We start from the raw sequence: 16,907 nt of genomic DNA on the forward strand, positions 1-16,907 counted from the left end.
TGTTTTTGTTTTTTTTGTTTGTTTTGTTTTGTTTTTTAAAGATCATTAGCTGCATCTCCAAATTGCTTTTTTTTCAATAATATATTGTTTTCTTTTATTTCTTCATTACAGTAAATTTTGCAGTGTTATAGTAACAATTTAAAAGTTAAATTTCACACCAATCTGAGTGCAATCTGGCCCCACTCTAAATTAGTGTTTAATTAACTCTCTACATTAGAGGTCTTCAACAGGGGGTCCGTGACCCCTAGAGGCTCCACGGAGGTGCTGCATGGGGGTCGTGAAAGTTTTAGTGGATTAAACTTTTTTTTTTATATTCCCCCATGATATTTTTCCACTAATTGAAATGTCTTTAAATGCACATTAACATGAATTGAACACACTGTAGTAAACAGATAAATGGAGGCAGAAGATGTCTTCCAATCATCAATGCACACATTCAGTTACACACAGGAGCTCTTTCAAGCTGGGCACCGTTTCATTCACAACACCTGTCCCATCAACCAGAAATCAGAATCAGAACAAATTTAATAATCCCAGGGCCAAATTACTTTTGTTACATTACTCCATTCGTAATAGAGTGACTATAGGACCCAATATATATAATTAGGGGGTCCCCGCTCCATCTCACCATTAGATTGGGGTCCTTGGCCTGGAAAACGTTGAACACCCCTGCTCTACATAGCGTATATCTTACTCCAGTTGTTGTTCTAATAACTCTGAAAGAGTCAGTGTACTTTGACGTTGCATATTTAACACTGTGGAATTTAATTCCCTCAAAAACATTGGATGAATAATTTGACCTACACCTATTGAATGTTTGGTCTCTTGACCCCTGTAAAGACTCCAAATAATGTGAACAGATGCTTTTATTGTTGACAATTAAAAGCTATGTACCACACATCTCATAATTTGCTTATGCTTAGATTATTTATCATTAAGGCTCCCTAAGTATTTTCATATTATTTGCCTCCACATTCATACACCTCAACCACTTCCAGATCTGGTCAGCACACGCTCGTTTTATAGCAGAATATTATAGTATTTAATCAAAATCATACCGTGGTCTTTGGGGATTTTTATACAAACATTATACAAAGATCTCTTTCTATCATCTTGATGTCAAAAGTTGTATTTTCTGTAATGTCTTCAACTAAATGTAGCAAAAAAATTGTCATCAATTCTGATGTAAAAAAAAAAAAAATCCTATTTGTTTTTCTTAAAATCTTATCTCTTGGCAATAAATCATGTAAAAGTCTCCACAGTTCAGACTGTTATTATTATTAAAATCTAGAAAAAGCATGTAACCATCTGGAACCTGTTTGGATTGTTTCACTTCAAAATACAAGAAGAAAAGTTACATATTTAAAATATAGAAAGCTCACCTTTTAAAATTGTATTTATAATAGCCAGAAAAGCATTTTCTATATTTTCAATTAAAACTCTGAGATATTTGGTTCAAACATGAGCACTCTGAGTTGATTATAAAAGAGTAACAGAAATGGACAATGTAGTTGTAACCACTGATAAATATTGATTTTATCTAATCATATTATAACTGCCTTCCAGAATGAAGTTAAAACCAATCATCTTAACTTATTTATATGTTAACATGTCTATATAACTGATTGCCAGTATTCAAAATCAAAACTCTGATGCTTAATGAAATTTAAGTCAGTTAAAATGTTTTTAAATATCTTTAAATATTGTATCAGAGTTAGTTATTATGCATTTTTATGTATCTATTGTAGATGGGGGCCTCTAGGACCGAAAATTGGTCCTTGCACCTGTTAAGGCTCCTGTACTGAAAACATAAACTGTTAAAATTTAAATATAGGTAATTTTGTTCGTAAAAGAGGCATATATTACTTTGATTTAAGGGGGTAAGTGGGATGGACTTAGATTATTTATGTTAAAAAAACAACTATTTTCTTCTTTCAGGTTCATCATTTTGAATTATCCTCCTTCCTTTCACATATAATCCTATTTACCTGCTGAAATTAACAGAAAATAAATTGATTCTAATAAGATTTTACTTTTGCCGTTCATTTTTTTGTTTAATAACCAGTTTTTCATGATGATATTCACTGACAGTAGAGACAGTAATCGAGTTATCCCTTAGACCAATTTCATATTTCTCCTATATAATTTATTGAAATATTCATTTTAAAAACTACAGAAATTACAGGTCTGTAACTCCTAATGGGATAAACTAAACAAATGCCCTCCTGCTCTATGCACCCATGAAACAAAAAACGTATATTAATATTTTTTTTTTTTATTATTCATTCTGATAAGTAAGAGATATATCTTAGACAGATCAGCAAATTTGAACGTGAAAAAAATGTGTTTAAGGATTAACAAAGGGTGAAAAACATACTTAAAGTTTTTACCAGGCTCTCATTGTCAAATGTTTGCCTTTAAACAAGGACAACAGCGCCCCCCAGTGGACGTAGCGAGCCTCGCTTCCATCCTGTCATCTGGATGTGTCAGAGGGAGTCAGGGCGAGTCTTGACTGCAGGCATCGTCATTGCAACCAGGATGCGCATCAGTGTGACAAGTAGCCTTCATCGATGCACTGAAGGTAAGATCGATTGCTGTTTTATTTGATGTATTTATATGTTTATAGTTTCGGGTGTTTGTTCTCAGAGAAAGATGATCTCATGACGCGGCGGCGCTGTCTGCTTGATCCCTATGAGGCGTGTTTACAGCCATCACAAGAAGCACAAATAGTCGATGGGTTCGTAATATTAGAGCTGCTTTAACTGGAATTGATCAAAGTGTTGGTTTTAATCCTGCAGCCATATGCGCAGTAGCACCAGTGGATAATATGACGCAATGTTTGTTATTGTGCGTGAATAAATATAGACATTAAGCATGATGACTAATGCTGCCATAAAATAAATACTATATTCTGGTGGATTTTTTTTTATGTATGCACATAAAATCAGCACATAGAACAATAGTCATGTTTTGGCTCTAAAAACAGGTTATTATTATTTATGCAGGAAATGTAACCACCTACATTTAATAGGAGAGTTATTATGTGCTGCTTTGTAAGGCAACGTGTCACCCTCCTGTAGGCCTTTTCATTGCTGCTTAAAGCGTTAACAATAAAACATATCAGCAGGTTGAATTTATCAATTTCTTCTTTTTTATCTGTTTAAAATAAACTAATAGTGACATTCAGTTTCTTACCTTCAATAAGCCTCTTCTTTTTCATTAAAAAACTAATTTATTTTCTTTTATATACATGTTTATTTATTCATTATAGTATCCAATCATTGTATCCATAATCATACATGGATACATATTTTTTAATAATAATTATTAATATAAATACTAATTGTTCCTATAGCCTCCCTTTGTTTTTCTTAATAATTGTTTTCTCCTCTACAGTTCTTTGAATCTTCTCCTCATCTCTGTGTCCATTTTTTTAGTGGTCAGTGAGACATTTTTTACACATTCATTCAGATTAGATGTTCATGGACTGCAGAAGTTGCTCCGGTCAGCACCAAATTAAATCCTTAAATCAATAAACTGTGGAGAGAGAGAGGGAAAATAAAACAGACCTACAGAGTGATACAGAAAAGGGAAGACTGTGGTGCCAGAATGAAGACACAGGTGATGACAGAGCAGAAGAGCCATTTGAAGCAGACTGAGAAGGTCTGAGGAGCTGCAGTGCATTTGCTGCTGACAGCATCTGCAGGCAGCCCAACAAACTGGGTCACTTTTGTTTCCAGACCATCTCTGGGGGCCACCTAGAGCTCTGTCTTGCTTTTCTGCTACAGTTATCCATAAATTTTTACATACAGTCATATTTGACATCAAATCTATTTATGTATTTTTCCTAACAACTTAAACCTCAACCACACCGACCCACAAACTTCTATCATTATCCTGCAGCTATAAATATGATTTTCACACATGTTCCACCATTTTTCAGTTCTCCTTTTCATTATGAGGCAATGTTTTCTAGATACTAGATTTAAATCCATCAATATCTAGTTGGAAGGCCAAGCTGCTTTTAGGTTTTAACTTTCTGATTTGACCTGTCACCCTCAGATCTCAGGAAAATGGTAACCATGTGCAGGAGTATTTAAAGCTTGAGCCTGTGATGAACTAGAACATAGTGGAGCTGTAGGGTAGATGTTCATAGTTAAACCAAGAGGGTGCAGTGTAAATTTTACAGTGTTAAAGTAAAACTTTAAGAGTGCATTTGGTCCAACTCGGAACTAGTGTTACATTAAAACTCTATGTAGTGTATATTTTACTCCAGTTGTTGTTGTAATAACTCTAAAAGAGTCAGACTCTGCATATTTAACACTGTGGAATTTACTGTATGAAAACCATGCAAGGAGCCCCTTCTCAAAGATTAACACCTTTCAGGATGAAGAGTGTGAGGTTGTAGAAGCATCATGCTGAGGATCTGTCATTCTATCAGTCATAAGTTAGACGGAATATAGAGACAGTACAGAGGTTTTGGGGGGAAAAATGTACATATTTTTTACATACTAAAGAAAACAGCATATTGTAACGTATTCAACTCTTCTTTGTAATCAATAAGAACATTTGTTTTCTTGTGTCTGCTAATATCAGATGCTTTTTTTTAAATACTCACTGGATTTTTGTGTGTCTCAATCAGAATTTGAATAATTCCCATTTGGTGGAGATGGGTCAAATTGAATGGTACAGTAGTGTAAAAGTGATTTAAGCCACTGTTATGACCAGAGAAGAGCTATAAATCCAGTTCCTCATATACACACATGAAAAAAACTCTTAATTAATCCTGGTGTCTGCTGTATTCCAGGGAACCAAACACATTATAAGAGCTCTAATAAAAGGGGGATCCATAGCAACACCATACTGCTGTTACATCCATCATTATACCACTAAATCATTGTTTTCCTTCCTGTTTAATCACTTTTAAAATTCCCAAAGAAGAAAATGGAAGATAATTAGAAATATTTAACTTTATTTTATATTTCTTAGATAAAAATTTAAACAATGTTGCTGCAATTTGAGGATAAGCTTTAAAGAAAATAGGATTGAAAATAATCATACTTCTAGACAGGTTCCAACCACTAAAAAAAAACAGCAATTAATTTAGATTTTACTGACCAGAAGCTAATTATAATCAAATATTGTTATCATAATTTCATATTTATTAAAAAGTTTTCAGCAGAATTATCTAAAGATGAATGCATTGAAATATATTTTGCTTACGTATAACAAAAAAAACTTTTTAGATGCACATCTTCATTAATGTAGACAGAAGCTGATAATTATGTCGGCTTTTTATATTTTCTAAATCATTTAATCAAGACTTTTCTAAAACCCTGCTGCATGTTTCCCTCCTGTCATTCAGAGGATGGATGGTAGAAAGGTGAAATGACGTTTATTCTTCACGGTGTCTTTGCATTAGTTCCAGCGTTTGTTCGCTTTTTATCTCGCAGTGCCCATGGCAGTGAAGATTAGTGTGCTAGAGGACTTCTCCCACTGAGAAAAACTCCCACACAGCCTAATGAGCCACAGCATCCGTGGTGTAATTGTCATCTGTTTCGGTTTCGCATGATGGTGTCAAAACAGAGACTGAGCTGGCAAAGAGCATCGTACTCGCTGGATGGATGGATGGATGGATGGTGTGGGACTGAGTGAGGGGCACTTGGAGCGTCATATGTGTGTCATTGGGAGGGATGATGTTTTCATCTGCACGTGCTGCGTGACGTCAGAACAGAATCATGGGTAAAAATAGATCTTCATTGCTGAGGTCTTTAAGCTTGAGTGCACAGCTTCAAATAGACGATCAGAAATGAGTCTGAATGGAGCTGTGGTAGATTACACAAGTGTTTTAATCCTAGTTTGTGTTAATCTGGACTAAGAAGGAGGAGGAAGTGTGGATCACACTGAGCAAAGGCAGCTGTGGATTTGAGGGGAGGACTCTTATACCAGAGTAATGTTAACTGACTGTGACATGCTACTGGAGATGTGACAGCTACCGGTCAGATCAAATAGAAGCAATCCATGCTGGTTATCAAAACGTTTACTTTGTTCCTTTCTTCTCAATATTTTGGAATTTCTTTAGGACTAGCCTTTTGAAGGTACCCAGCGGTTTTTGGATTACCAGTTTTGATCTTGTGCTACTTAACCTAAACTAATTTTCAAATTTAGCATATCAAGAAGCAATAGTTAAATAATTTCATCCATAATGCATTCACTGTAAGGAGCTATAGGCTGCTATTTGGATCAGAGAAATGTTTTTATGCGGTGATGCTAAAATGCTAGTGGCTGTCATCAGAATTGATCTTCTGAATCTTTTTGTCTTTTGTAGTTGCCTGTTACCTACTAGAAAACTGTCCCCTCTCAGGCTGCTAAATATCAGCCAATCACATTAAGGCAGCGTATCCATCTCAGATGACATCATCCAATTTAAACTTTCCACACCTCGATTTCTGTTTCACTGAAAGAGAAGCTTATAGTTTACACAATTATTGTGTGGATTAGGAATGTTTCCTAAACCGTATCTCAGTTACTATTATTTGTGTTAAGGAGTCAGACAGAAGAAGCACATTCAGACATCTGGTTGTTATTTCTGCCTCTACAGATCTCTGGTTTTCCTCCTATTTAAAGCCCTACATGGAGGATAAGAGTTCATCTATGTAAATCAGTTGAAATGAAATGAAATGAAATTAAATGAAAAGGAATTTATTTCAGACAAATTTGACAAACAACAAAAAATAAATCAACCAAATACACACAAAAAGAGACTAGTCAACATTGAACCAAACCAAACTCCAATTTCCAAACAAACTAAATTCACCTAAAAGTAAATAGAAACAAAACCCTACACAAAATAAACCTGTTGGTATATACAGCCAGAGAACTGACATCCATTAGTAGAAACTGTCTGAAAATGGGTATGAAGAAGTAAAATGTATTTATTTTATTTCCCCTCTCCCTCTTATTGCACCTAAATTACCTTAAAGTAGAGTAACCTGCCTCTTATACTTCAGTGTTTTTTATCCAATATTCACACAGACAAAAGATACACAATTTTTATATATATATATATATATATATATATATATATATATATATATATATATATATATATATATATATATATATATATATATATATATATATATATATATATATATATATATGGATACGACGTCTTATACAACCCCAACTCTTAAAAGCCTCATCAGTTTGAGGGATAATATACCTTGACCAACAATAATTATTTTGGTCTAAGTTCCAGTTAAAAGGAGACAACAAATACATCCCAATCTGAGATAAACTGGTTTTCCTCAGATAGAAAACTTTGAATCATTTTGAATGCATTATCTGTGTTGTGAATTGGCGCCATAAAAATAAATTGAATTGAATACTTTACTCACTGTTCATCTATCAACCCTGAGTTTTTTAGTGTTTGGGATCATTTTTTACTAAGCATTTAGTATACATCTTTTATTAGAATCATGCAAAAACACAACATTTATAGCATTTGTGCTTCTCAGGTTGTTGTTGAGCAGCGAAATGTTTACAAGTCAGCTATATAGTGCTGAAGCTACACGTTCAATGATGGTAACTTATATAAATCACTGTGCCATCCTCTGAAGTTAAGAATATATTATTGATTCATTGAGCTAATATAACACATTTGATGATTGGGCATCGCCTTACTTTCAAAACCTTTTTTTTTCTTAAGGTCTAAATTTGACTGAGCATTGAATTAGATCAAATTTATCTGGCTGTGATCCAAACCACACTTCTTTTGCTTGAATCACTGAACTGAGTTTATTTTTGAACAGCAGCTGAAACCCCTTCTTTTTTGTCAGACTTTAGTCTCTCTTAAGAATAATTTCATGCATTTTTTATCTTCTTTATATCAATGGTTGTTTGTATTTAATGATATAGTGATTTTAATGTTTTGATCTTTTGATGCCTAATCTCCTACTACGGTATGTCTATGTTCAGCTTTTCACTAATAAATAATGTGCTCATTCCTTCATCTATTTCCTGCTACAGGCTTTATGGTTAAACGTCTTCAGAAGTGTAGTAATGAGTTAGATTTGCCCTGCTACAGTTCCTTGAGTACGTTTTTGAAAGGAATATACTTTTAAAAGTAGTTTTACTGCAGTATGCTTTTCACTTTTACTGCAGTAATGTCTTTATAATATAATACCACCTTTACTAGAATTAAATGTTGGGCTTCCTCATCTGTTAGCCACTTTTATTGAATAAGAAACATGTTTGCTTTTTAAAAGTGCTCCAGGAAAAGACACACAGTCAAAATGAGTGTATCTTTTTTGTACACAAGCTTATTTTAACCTAAAATAAGCTGATATACAGTAAAGAGGAAATATTGTTAGAAAATATTTTTTTCATATTCCTTAAAATACCACAATTTGCAGATATATTTTTTTGTTTTGGTCTGTCTTTATTAAATAATTTTAGATATATGTTATGATGGGTTAATCTGTACTTGAGTAGCCTGTTTAACATGTGTTACTTTACTTTAGAGTAGTTTCTTGTAAAGTTGCTTTTTTCTCATACTTGAGAACAACTTTTGAATACTGTGCCCACTCTGATTGACTTATATTGTAATTCCCTCAACCAGTTCCTCTTATCATGTTGTTAACATGCATATTGCTTTTTACTTGAAATTTTATCCTCATTCCTCACAAAGAAGGACAGTTACCTTCATTGAAATGTGCTATATTGACAACAAGGTGGTTGTAACACCTGACAAAACGAAAAAAGAAACCAGACAAGCAAACCTGAAAGAGGAAACGGCACACATTGTAGTTAAAAAGAAATAAGAGTTAACCTGCCAATGTTGACATAAAAAACAAACTTAACTAACTCTATTTTTATTTGCATTGGTTCTGCTTCATGTTTGTACATTGAAACATGGGCCACTCTAAATGTTAAATGCTGAAACCAACACATCCATAAAATGTGAGAAATCTGTCATTTATTTTTAGTTGTTTTCGTTTTAGCTGCAGAGAAAGCAGGTGCAGAGGTGACCATGATGATAAGGGAAAAAAAAAACAGCTGCAGAGAGCGCTCTGGTCCTGATTCGATTGAAATTCTCACTGAATGAGGGAGGATCACCCTTATAGTCTGCATTCCGAAACTATGCATCCGCCTGGATCGGAGACTACCTGACAAAAATAGTTTGATAGACTAAAGAGACAAGTCCAAAACAGGAGCACCACATGGGACTGTACTCTCACCAGTTCTTTTCGCTCTAAACACCCCCTGACACCTCCGGCAGAGTCCTGTCATCTGCAGAAAACCTAGGATGCATCAAAGAGGAAGAAGAACCTAAGTACAGGAATATGTTAGCCCCCTTGTGAAACGGTGTGGACACACCAATCTGATCCAGAAAGTCAATAAAAACAAAAGAGATGACTGTAGGTTTCTGTAGAAACAGGAAGGAGTTATACACAATTACTAACATGGGATAGGACGTGGAGGTGGTTAAGGTGGACAGCAAACTAGACTGGAGACGCAACTGTGAAGCCATCTACAAGAAGGGACAGAGCAGATTGTACTCCCTAAGGAACCCTAGCTCATTCAGTGTTAACAGCAAGAGGCTACATCTTCTAAAAGTCTTATATGGGGTGTGTGATGTCTTCCTGCATCATCTGCTGGGGTAACAGCATCAGAGCTAAGAGAAAAAAGCTCAACAAGCTGATAAAGAAAGGTCAGCTCTGTTCTAGGAACTTCTCTAAAACCTCTGGAGATAAGCTCACAAAGGAGAATTCATCATAAATTCAAGAAGAGTATGGACAACAGTGAGCATCCTGTTTTGAAGATTTTCAAACAACAACAGAGTGTCTTCAATATCTCTGCTTCTTTTTGTGTCTCTGCTTCTGTCTCTTTGAACCCCAGTCGGCCTTGGCAGATAGCTGCTCACACTGAGCCTGGTTCTGCTGGAGGTTTCTTCCTATTAAAAGGGAGTTTTTCCTCTCCACTGTCGTTACAAGCATGCTAAATGTGAGGGATTGCTTTCGAGACAATGATTTGATGCAATCAACTGGTATTCCTTAAATAGAAAACTTGGAATCAATTTGACTGTATGATCTGGTTAAATTGTAAAGTGCTTTGAGATGACGTGTTATTAATTGGCGCTGTATAAATAAACTGAATTGAATTGAACTGAATTCAGTAAGAGGGTGGAAGACAGACCTCGACAGAAGATCCTTCCTGTCTACAACTATCAACACCCACAACTGGTAAACAAAGGGAAAAAAATAAGAGTGAATTTTATTTCATTATTTCAAATTTCTCTTATTCAGGTAAAGTTCTATGAATAGCACACTTTTCAAGTATTATTTCACAGATTATATTTACAGAGCACACAGCAAGATGTGGCTGCTAACGTCCATGCAGGCCAATAGAAATGCTTCTCTGCTCCTCACTGCAGAGGGAAACCCGCCCAATGAAGTAAAGAGAACGTGTTCGGTGAAATGCAGTTTGAAAGGAATCCAGCAAATCAATATGAAAAAGGAGAAATTAGGAAAAACTAAAACATAAAAAATCTAAATAAAATAATTTGAAAAAATAAATTCAGAAATCAGCAAAGTTACCCTCAAGATGTTTTTCGGTTAAAAGGTTTTTCAAAGTGACTTTTTTTTTTTTAATCTTTTTTTTTTTTTTTCATTCACAACAATAATGGAATACTCAAAATTTGATCTCCAATCAGGATGAATAAAGTATTTTATTAAATTGTTATTAATATTTAAATTGAATTGTAATAAAAAATAAAAAAAATTTATTTGTAGGAACCACTGGAACAATTAGTTAATTTAACAGGTAAATCTGATATTAATACATAACGGTTATTCTTATAAATATATTGTGGTGACTTGTTCTTATGTGTAGACTACAGACAATAATTGTTCTTGTTTATGAACATTTTATATTAAAATAGAGCTCACAGTTAACATCCTTATATTTTAAATCATAAATTCCTCCACAAATAATTTAAAGCCATTTTGAATGTTTGTAACTTATTTTCCTCTTTTCACTAATTTATGCCAAATATTTCTCTAGAAGAAACAAAATGGAAATGTAAATTTAAAGTTGAAATGAAAAATATTACCACCTTAAAAGGGAGAACAAGTATTTTATATATCCAATCCAAACAGTGCTGGTCTTTGAAAATCAAATGTTGTTTCTCTGGCTGTTGTTATACTGTAGATGAGTTTGAATAGATGGGTTTGAATGTATGAATGATGGCTTCTTTAAGTTTGGAAATGGCATCAGTGCAGGGTTATTTATGCCGCAGTGTACTCTGTAAATAAAGTAGATGCATAAACTCTGGTTTGAGCATCTCAGTACCCACAAAAACCTTCTTGAATTTGTCAAATAGCCTCATATGGTGTGGAGTCCAAATCTCTCTAAAGCTCTAAAGGAGAGAAGGTACAAACTTTGCTCCTCAGCACAAATGGTTGATGAAAATTGTTGTTATTGAAAATCCCACCTATATAAACCTTTTATAAACAAAATGCCAATTTTAAATTCTAATTTTCACAAAATAATTTTTTTTTGGTGAGAAAACAAAGTGGTTTTATGAACCTAATGAAATTTCAATCTTGCTGAAAATAAATTTGCCAACAAACTTCCAAAGACCTGCAATTTTTTTGTGCAAAAAAATGGCAGACCTTTGTTTTGTGAAATATTACATCTTTAGAAAATACATTATTCTAAGATTATTACAGAAGATTATTGTTGTAGGATCTTTAATTAAATAGAATTTGATTTTTTATAGCGCGTTCAACTTCCTGATTTGCAGCAAAATCCTTTTAGCTGTTATTTTTTATGTAGCCTATATATTTTAAGTAACTTGGATTTTAGAACAGAATTATTTATACTTACATTATATACAGTAAATATTAGGTATATTCTCTTTAAGGAAGCAAAAATAGAGCCTTGTATTTCAAAGAAAACATCAGCATTTAGCGTTAGAAAACTAGCAAAGAGGTACTAAAGGAGATATTAAAGATTTTATCTCATAAGAAAACATTAATTTTTCAATGTAACAAAGCAATGTGAACTCAAAAAACAGCAAACATTTTTCTTAATTGATAAAAATAAGTCTTGGAATGACAGCTGGAGAGAGGCCCCAGCACCCCTCGCGATCCCACTTGGGATAAAGAGTGTCAGAAAATGGATGGATGGATGGATGGATGGATGGATGGATGGATGGATGGATGGATGGATGGATGGATGGATGGATGGATGGATGGATGGATGGATGGATGGATGGATGGATGGATGGATGGATGGATGGATGGATGGAAGTCTTGGAATCATGGAAATTTAAACAGATAGTTTGTGGATTTGTTAGGTAAGACATTGAAGCTGTTAGCTGTTGTTAGTTAATGGTGAAATATGATGAGGAGTATGGAGCTCTAAGCCAGCTCTCCTGTTATGGCCCACTTGGCACAGCTTTAGTTTCCTGCTCCCAATGAGCTGCCTTATGTGCAGCACTGCTTGCTTCATCGGCTGCAGTTTTCTAGGAGAACGCAGAATCCAATTGTTTTTACTTTGAACTGTGGTCTCTGTGTGAGTGAACTGCATTAACTTATCATAAATAGATGATTTTGGAATCCTTCTACGGGTGAAAATATTTGAATTTTTTGTGAGGTTTTTATGCGTCTTCTGTAATTTTCAGTTACACTCAGTTATTACAGAGGCTAAATGTTGGGGGTTTAGATACCCTTTTATGTTCAATGGTTTTTATTGTTCCTCTGACATATTGGAGGCAAATGGTTCTAAAAACAGATCCTGAAACTTTGATTGCCTCAATGGATTTCTGCTGCTTTGGTTTTGTTGCGTTTTATTGTCACTCTTGAATGCTTTGGATAATCTAATTTCTTAGTGAGATAAATATAATCCCAGTAAAAAGCAATTAATGGATAATGATCTCATAACAATAAAAAACAAACATTCAAACTCACTGTGAGGGAGAGCAGCTGCCAACTGAAGGTAATAACTGGCTGTGCCATCATTGAGGAGCAAACTGCATGAAGTGCTGGTGTGATTTGCATTCTGTTTTTACTTGCTTTGTTCCGGAAAATGTACACACAATCCTTTGCAGGAGTGATTTCACTTAAGAGGGTTATTACACTGTTACACATGGACATCCTGTTTAACATCCAGCTACAGCTTCAGTTTGATTTAAGTCCAAAGTTTTATTAAGCCAACACACAACCTTCATTTTACGGAGGCTGTTCAAAGATAGTGTTGGTCCAGACTGATTTATGCTTAACCTAAGTTTGCTTGACCTTTATGTCAAAAACGAACAAGGCAAATATGCAGAATATTTTACTAAAAGGCTTTGGGATCAAATCATCCTGATATTTTGTTTATGCTATTTTCTTTTTTAATGGAAACTAGCTTTTGTATTGTTATGATTATTTTGTTTAGGTCAATAGCTTCACCTCGATCGACAGATTTCAGTTTTTTCCTTTCTTAATTTAAAATGATGAAACATGAACACTGAGACTAACTGTCTAACCACAATGTGGCCTGTAGTTCTTTAGATGCTACTTAATGATCTCTTAAATAAGTCTTTGATACTTTCTTGGAATAACTTGGTTTCTCTATTTGTGGCCTGGGGTCTGTTATCTAAACCTGAAATCAGGGAAACTCTGAATTTTCTGTTTAACAAAGAGAGTTTCCTAAACCTCTGTTTCAGTCACCGTGGTAACATTTTCCCCAGAGCTAACCTGGTCGGTAGCAGGTTTTCTTCAGTAAATTCAGAGTGTGTCCCCCACCCTCTCCGCTCTCCTTACAGTCAATAACGCTGTTTTATTTCCCTATTTAGTAGGTATTTTGTCGTAGTTTTGTGCATGAAAAAATATTTAAATCATTCATTAGGTTTTAAAAACAAACATTGCATGTCTGTTTAAAGAATCTGCACTTTTTCACAGAGAATTAAATATTATTAGGGAGAGTATTCTATAACTCAGTTGACAGGGCATGAGATTACTTGTTTTGGTTTGTTGATATTTCATTTAGTTATATTTACAGTGCATGAAGAACTACTTAAATTATTTTTAGATTACACATAAATAGATTAATTAATTCTGCGGGGGGAAATGAACAACCTTAAGGTTAGGATTAAAAATTAACTCGCTGATAACCTAACGAGCCATTCTATGGGACTGATAGACGCTTATAACAGCCATTGATTGGGATGATAACATCCGAAGCGTGGCTGCAAACAGCCACTTTACTGTGTAAAAAAAGACTGAATCAACGTGAGGAGGGACAAATGAGATGACGCGCAGATTCTATATATTAGAACAATGTCTTTAGACTTCATTTTCACCTGCTGCAAGAAAATGTTCCCTTAATAGATGCATTGATCTATTACCATTCAAGAAATAATCTGGTAACATTTTATCAACAGTATGGCAAGCCGTTTTGATATGTATTAGTTTTCTAAATATGTATTCCTGATATGTGAAAGAAAAAAAATTAGTTTTCTAAATGATAATTCTCAACATCTATTATAAACATTTTGTATGTCTATAAATGAATTTCGTCTCTCCATATTCCTAATATTACTGGTCAGCATTTGTATTATTTTAACTTTGAAAAAATGTTTTTCAGTTATCATAAATACATTTTTTAGTCAAGATAAATTTAAAAATGGCCATTTAAAATGTGTAAACTACATACATAAAAATGTATTCTTACTAGTATAATTCTTTTTTTTTACTTTCTTAAATTCAGTTTCTGCTACAAAAATGTAATTTAGAAATATATATTATTACAGTTAGACCTAGGAGTGTGATTTTGATCAGGAAGAATCTTATTTTAGTGATCTACAAATGGAACAACAGAGAGGAGTGCTTTAATAAATGTAAAAACGGCCTACCATAGCCACTTCATATAAATAAATGCATTAACCTGAGCTACATTCTTGTCCTTCACCACTTTCCTCTCCTTTGTAGCTGCAGCACTGTTTCTCTGTCTTTTAAACACATTCTCCTTAATTATTTTATTTTTTTGCATTTCTGCATTCAAATCTGTAGCTCCAGTGGGGTGAAATAGACCCTTCCTTTTCCCTGTTGTCATGGTGACTTGTTGAATTGGTGCTCCACTTATAATGGCTTTTCATAGTTGTTACACAGGCGCCTAACTCTAAGTGGACTTAGTTAAAATTGATTGAACCAATTCATAAAAGCTGCTATGAAACCAAACACTCAGAGTTCCTGACTTTAGGCTAGATCAATTTAGAAGTGTGGATTTGAATCTGAATTTGTTAAACCTGCTTATTGAAACGGACCCCTGGTCTTTAACGATTCCAAATAAGGGGCACTGAATTACCAGGTGCATTTATTTATTTCTTGTGTGTAATAAGTGGGCGTGTTAAGGGAGTTCTACAAAGATTGCTGCTCAAATGTTAAGATTTACTAACCATCTAAAGATCAGGGCCCACAAGCCTTAGAGATGGCTTAGTAACCTTTCCAGACTGACCTTAAACTGTTGAATTTATTTAGATGAAGGGGTGATGTAACTCTTTTTAAAATCTTGTGGCATACTTCATTTTGTCAAACAAGTATGAGAATTTTCCTGTCTGGGAGGAATTAGGTCTGTGTGTAGCTTGTAATTGTATTTATATTGTGGTATCTACTCATGTTATCTTTTTCATATATTTTTTTTAATAATATAAAATGCTTAAGGAAAAAACAGGATCTTTAAGAGGACGAAGATTTTCCATATCATTACACATTTATAGCATAAGGGAAAGATGTAGATGTAAAAGATGTGTGCAGAGCTTTTATAGCCTACAGCTGTGTGAAAGTCTCACTTTCACAGAGAGGTTCATCTCGCTGCATATATTAACACTCTCCAAATCCAAGAACTAGTTTTGTTCGGCTTGGAAGAAAGCATCCTGCTTGTTACTCTTAACGACATAAACAGCAGGAGTTATTTTTGTGCCTACATGTTCTAATAAAATCAGTGTGGGCTATAATTTCTATTTTCTTTTTCTTCCAGATTTTTCACAATCAAACGCCTGAGAATAAAGTAGAAAGCAACAAAGAACAAACTACTATTAGTCCCTGAGTCTGCTATTAAAGCTCTTTCCTCTTAAATCCCACCTGTGACCTGCTGTAAGGCCACCATGTCTGGGAAGGAGCGCAGCCCCCGCCATCGGCCTTGGTCTGTCTACCGGGCCAACACCTTTGATCTGTCTGCTGAGATGATGGGACTTGCTCTCTCAGGTAGCTACGTAACCGGTACCATGGTAACCACCAAATGAAACATTGCTCATCTTTTGTATTTTTGTCTACTTCACAGGCACCAGCCAGGATCCAGATGAACCAGTCCTGGAGTTTAGCGTGGGTATGTTCAGAAATATCAAATATGTATTTTTTTTATTTTGTGTTCATAATTTTTTCTTAAATATAACACTCTATATGTTTAAACTTGCAATGTCTTTGTTCCTGGGTAAATGAGTCTACCACCAAAAATAATTAATAACTATGCCATTATTTAAAATATAGTCTTTTCTTCCATCCATTCATCCATCCAAGATTATAGAAACAGTGCAAAGTTTTAATGAGCCCTTTATTATGTCCCCAATGAGCTGGATATATCGTTAAAATTTCTACCTGCTGTAAGAGTCTTTGGAAGTAAAAATCTTTTGTGGCATATCCATTGCTCTTTCTGCTGACTTTTGTTATTTTTAACGACCATACAGGAATGACATACTACTGAATGTTATGCACTAACTTTACAGTCAATGCCGACCCCAGTTGGTCTGTCATACATTGTACTGTGAACAAACGGCCAACTTGCTGGGTGTTAGGACAACAAATGGTTGAAAAACCTTATTAATAAAATCATGCAGACTTAAAATCGATAGATTTTAT

General features: G+C 34.4%; 1 protein-coding gene across 2 annotated transcripts in view; it reads left to right on the forward strand.

Moving 5' to 3' along the window:
- The first annotated feature begins 2,455 nt into the window (after window positions 1–2,455).
- The window catches only part of inpp4aa (inositol polyphosphate-4-phosphatase type I Aa), a 33,067-nt gene continuing 18,615 nt past the window's right edge, over window positions 2,456–16,907 (forward strand). Inside the window, exons 1-3 of one of the 2 annotated variants that reach the window (XM_038289643.1) lie at window positions 2,456–2,581; window positions 16,030–16,256; window positions 16,333–16,377. In XM_038289643.1, the coding sequence (XP_038145571.1) occupies window positions 16,157–16,256; window positions 16,333–16,377 (145 nt within the window). In that variant the 5' untranslated portion in view covers window positions 2,456–2,581; window positions 16,030–16,156. The remainder of the gene's footprint in view (window positions 2,582–16,029; window positions 16,257–16,332; window positions 16,378–16,907) is intronic. The other variant, XM_038289644.1, reaches the window with a different exon arrangement.

The sequence above is a fragment of the Cyprinodon tularosa genome, unplaced genomic scaffold (assembly GCF_016077235.1).
Source record: "Cyprinodon tularosa strain WSP-4 unplaced genomic scaffold, ASM1607723v1 ctg270, whole genome shotgun sequence".
Classification (NCBI taxonomy): domain Eukaryota; kingdom Metazoa; phylum Chordata; class Actinopteri; order Cyprinodontiformes; family Cyprinodontidae; genus Cyprinodon; species Cyprinodon tularosa.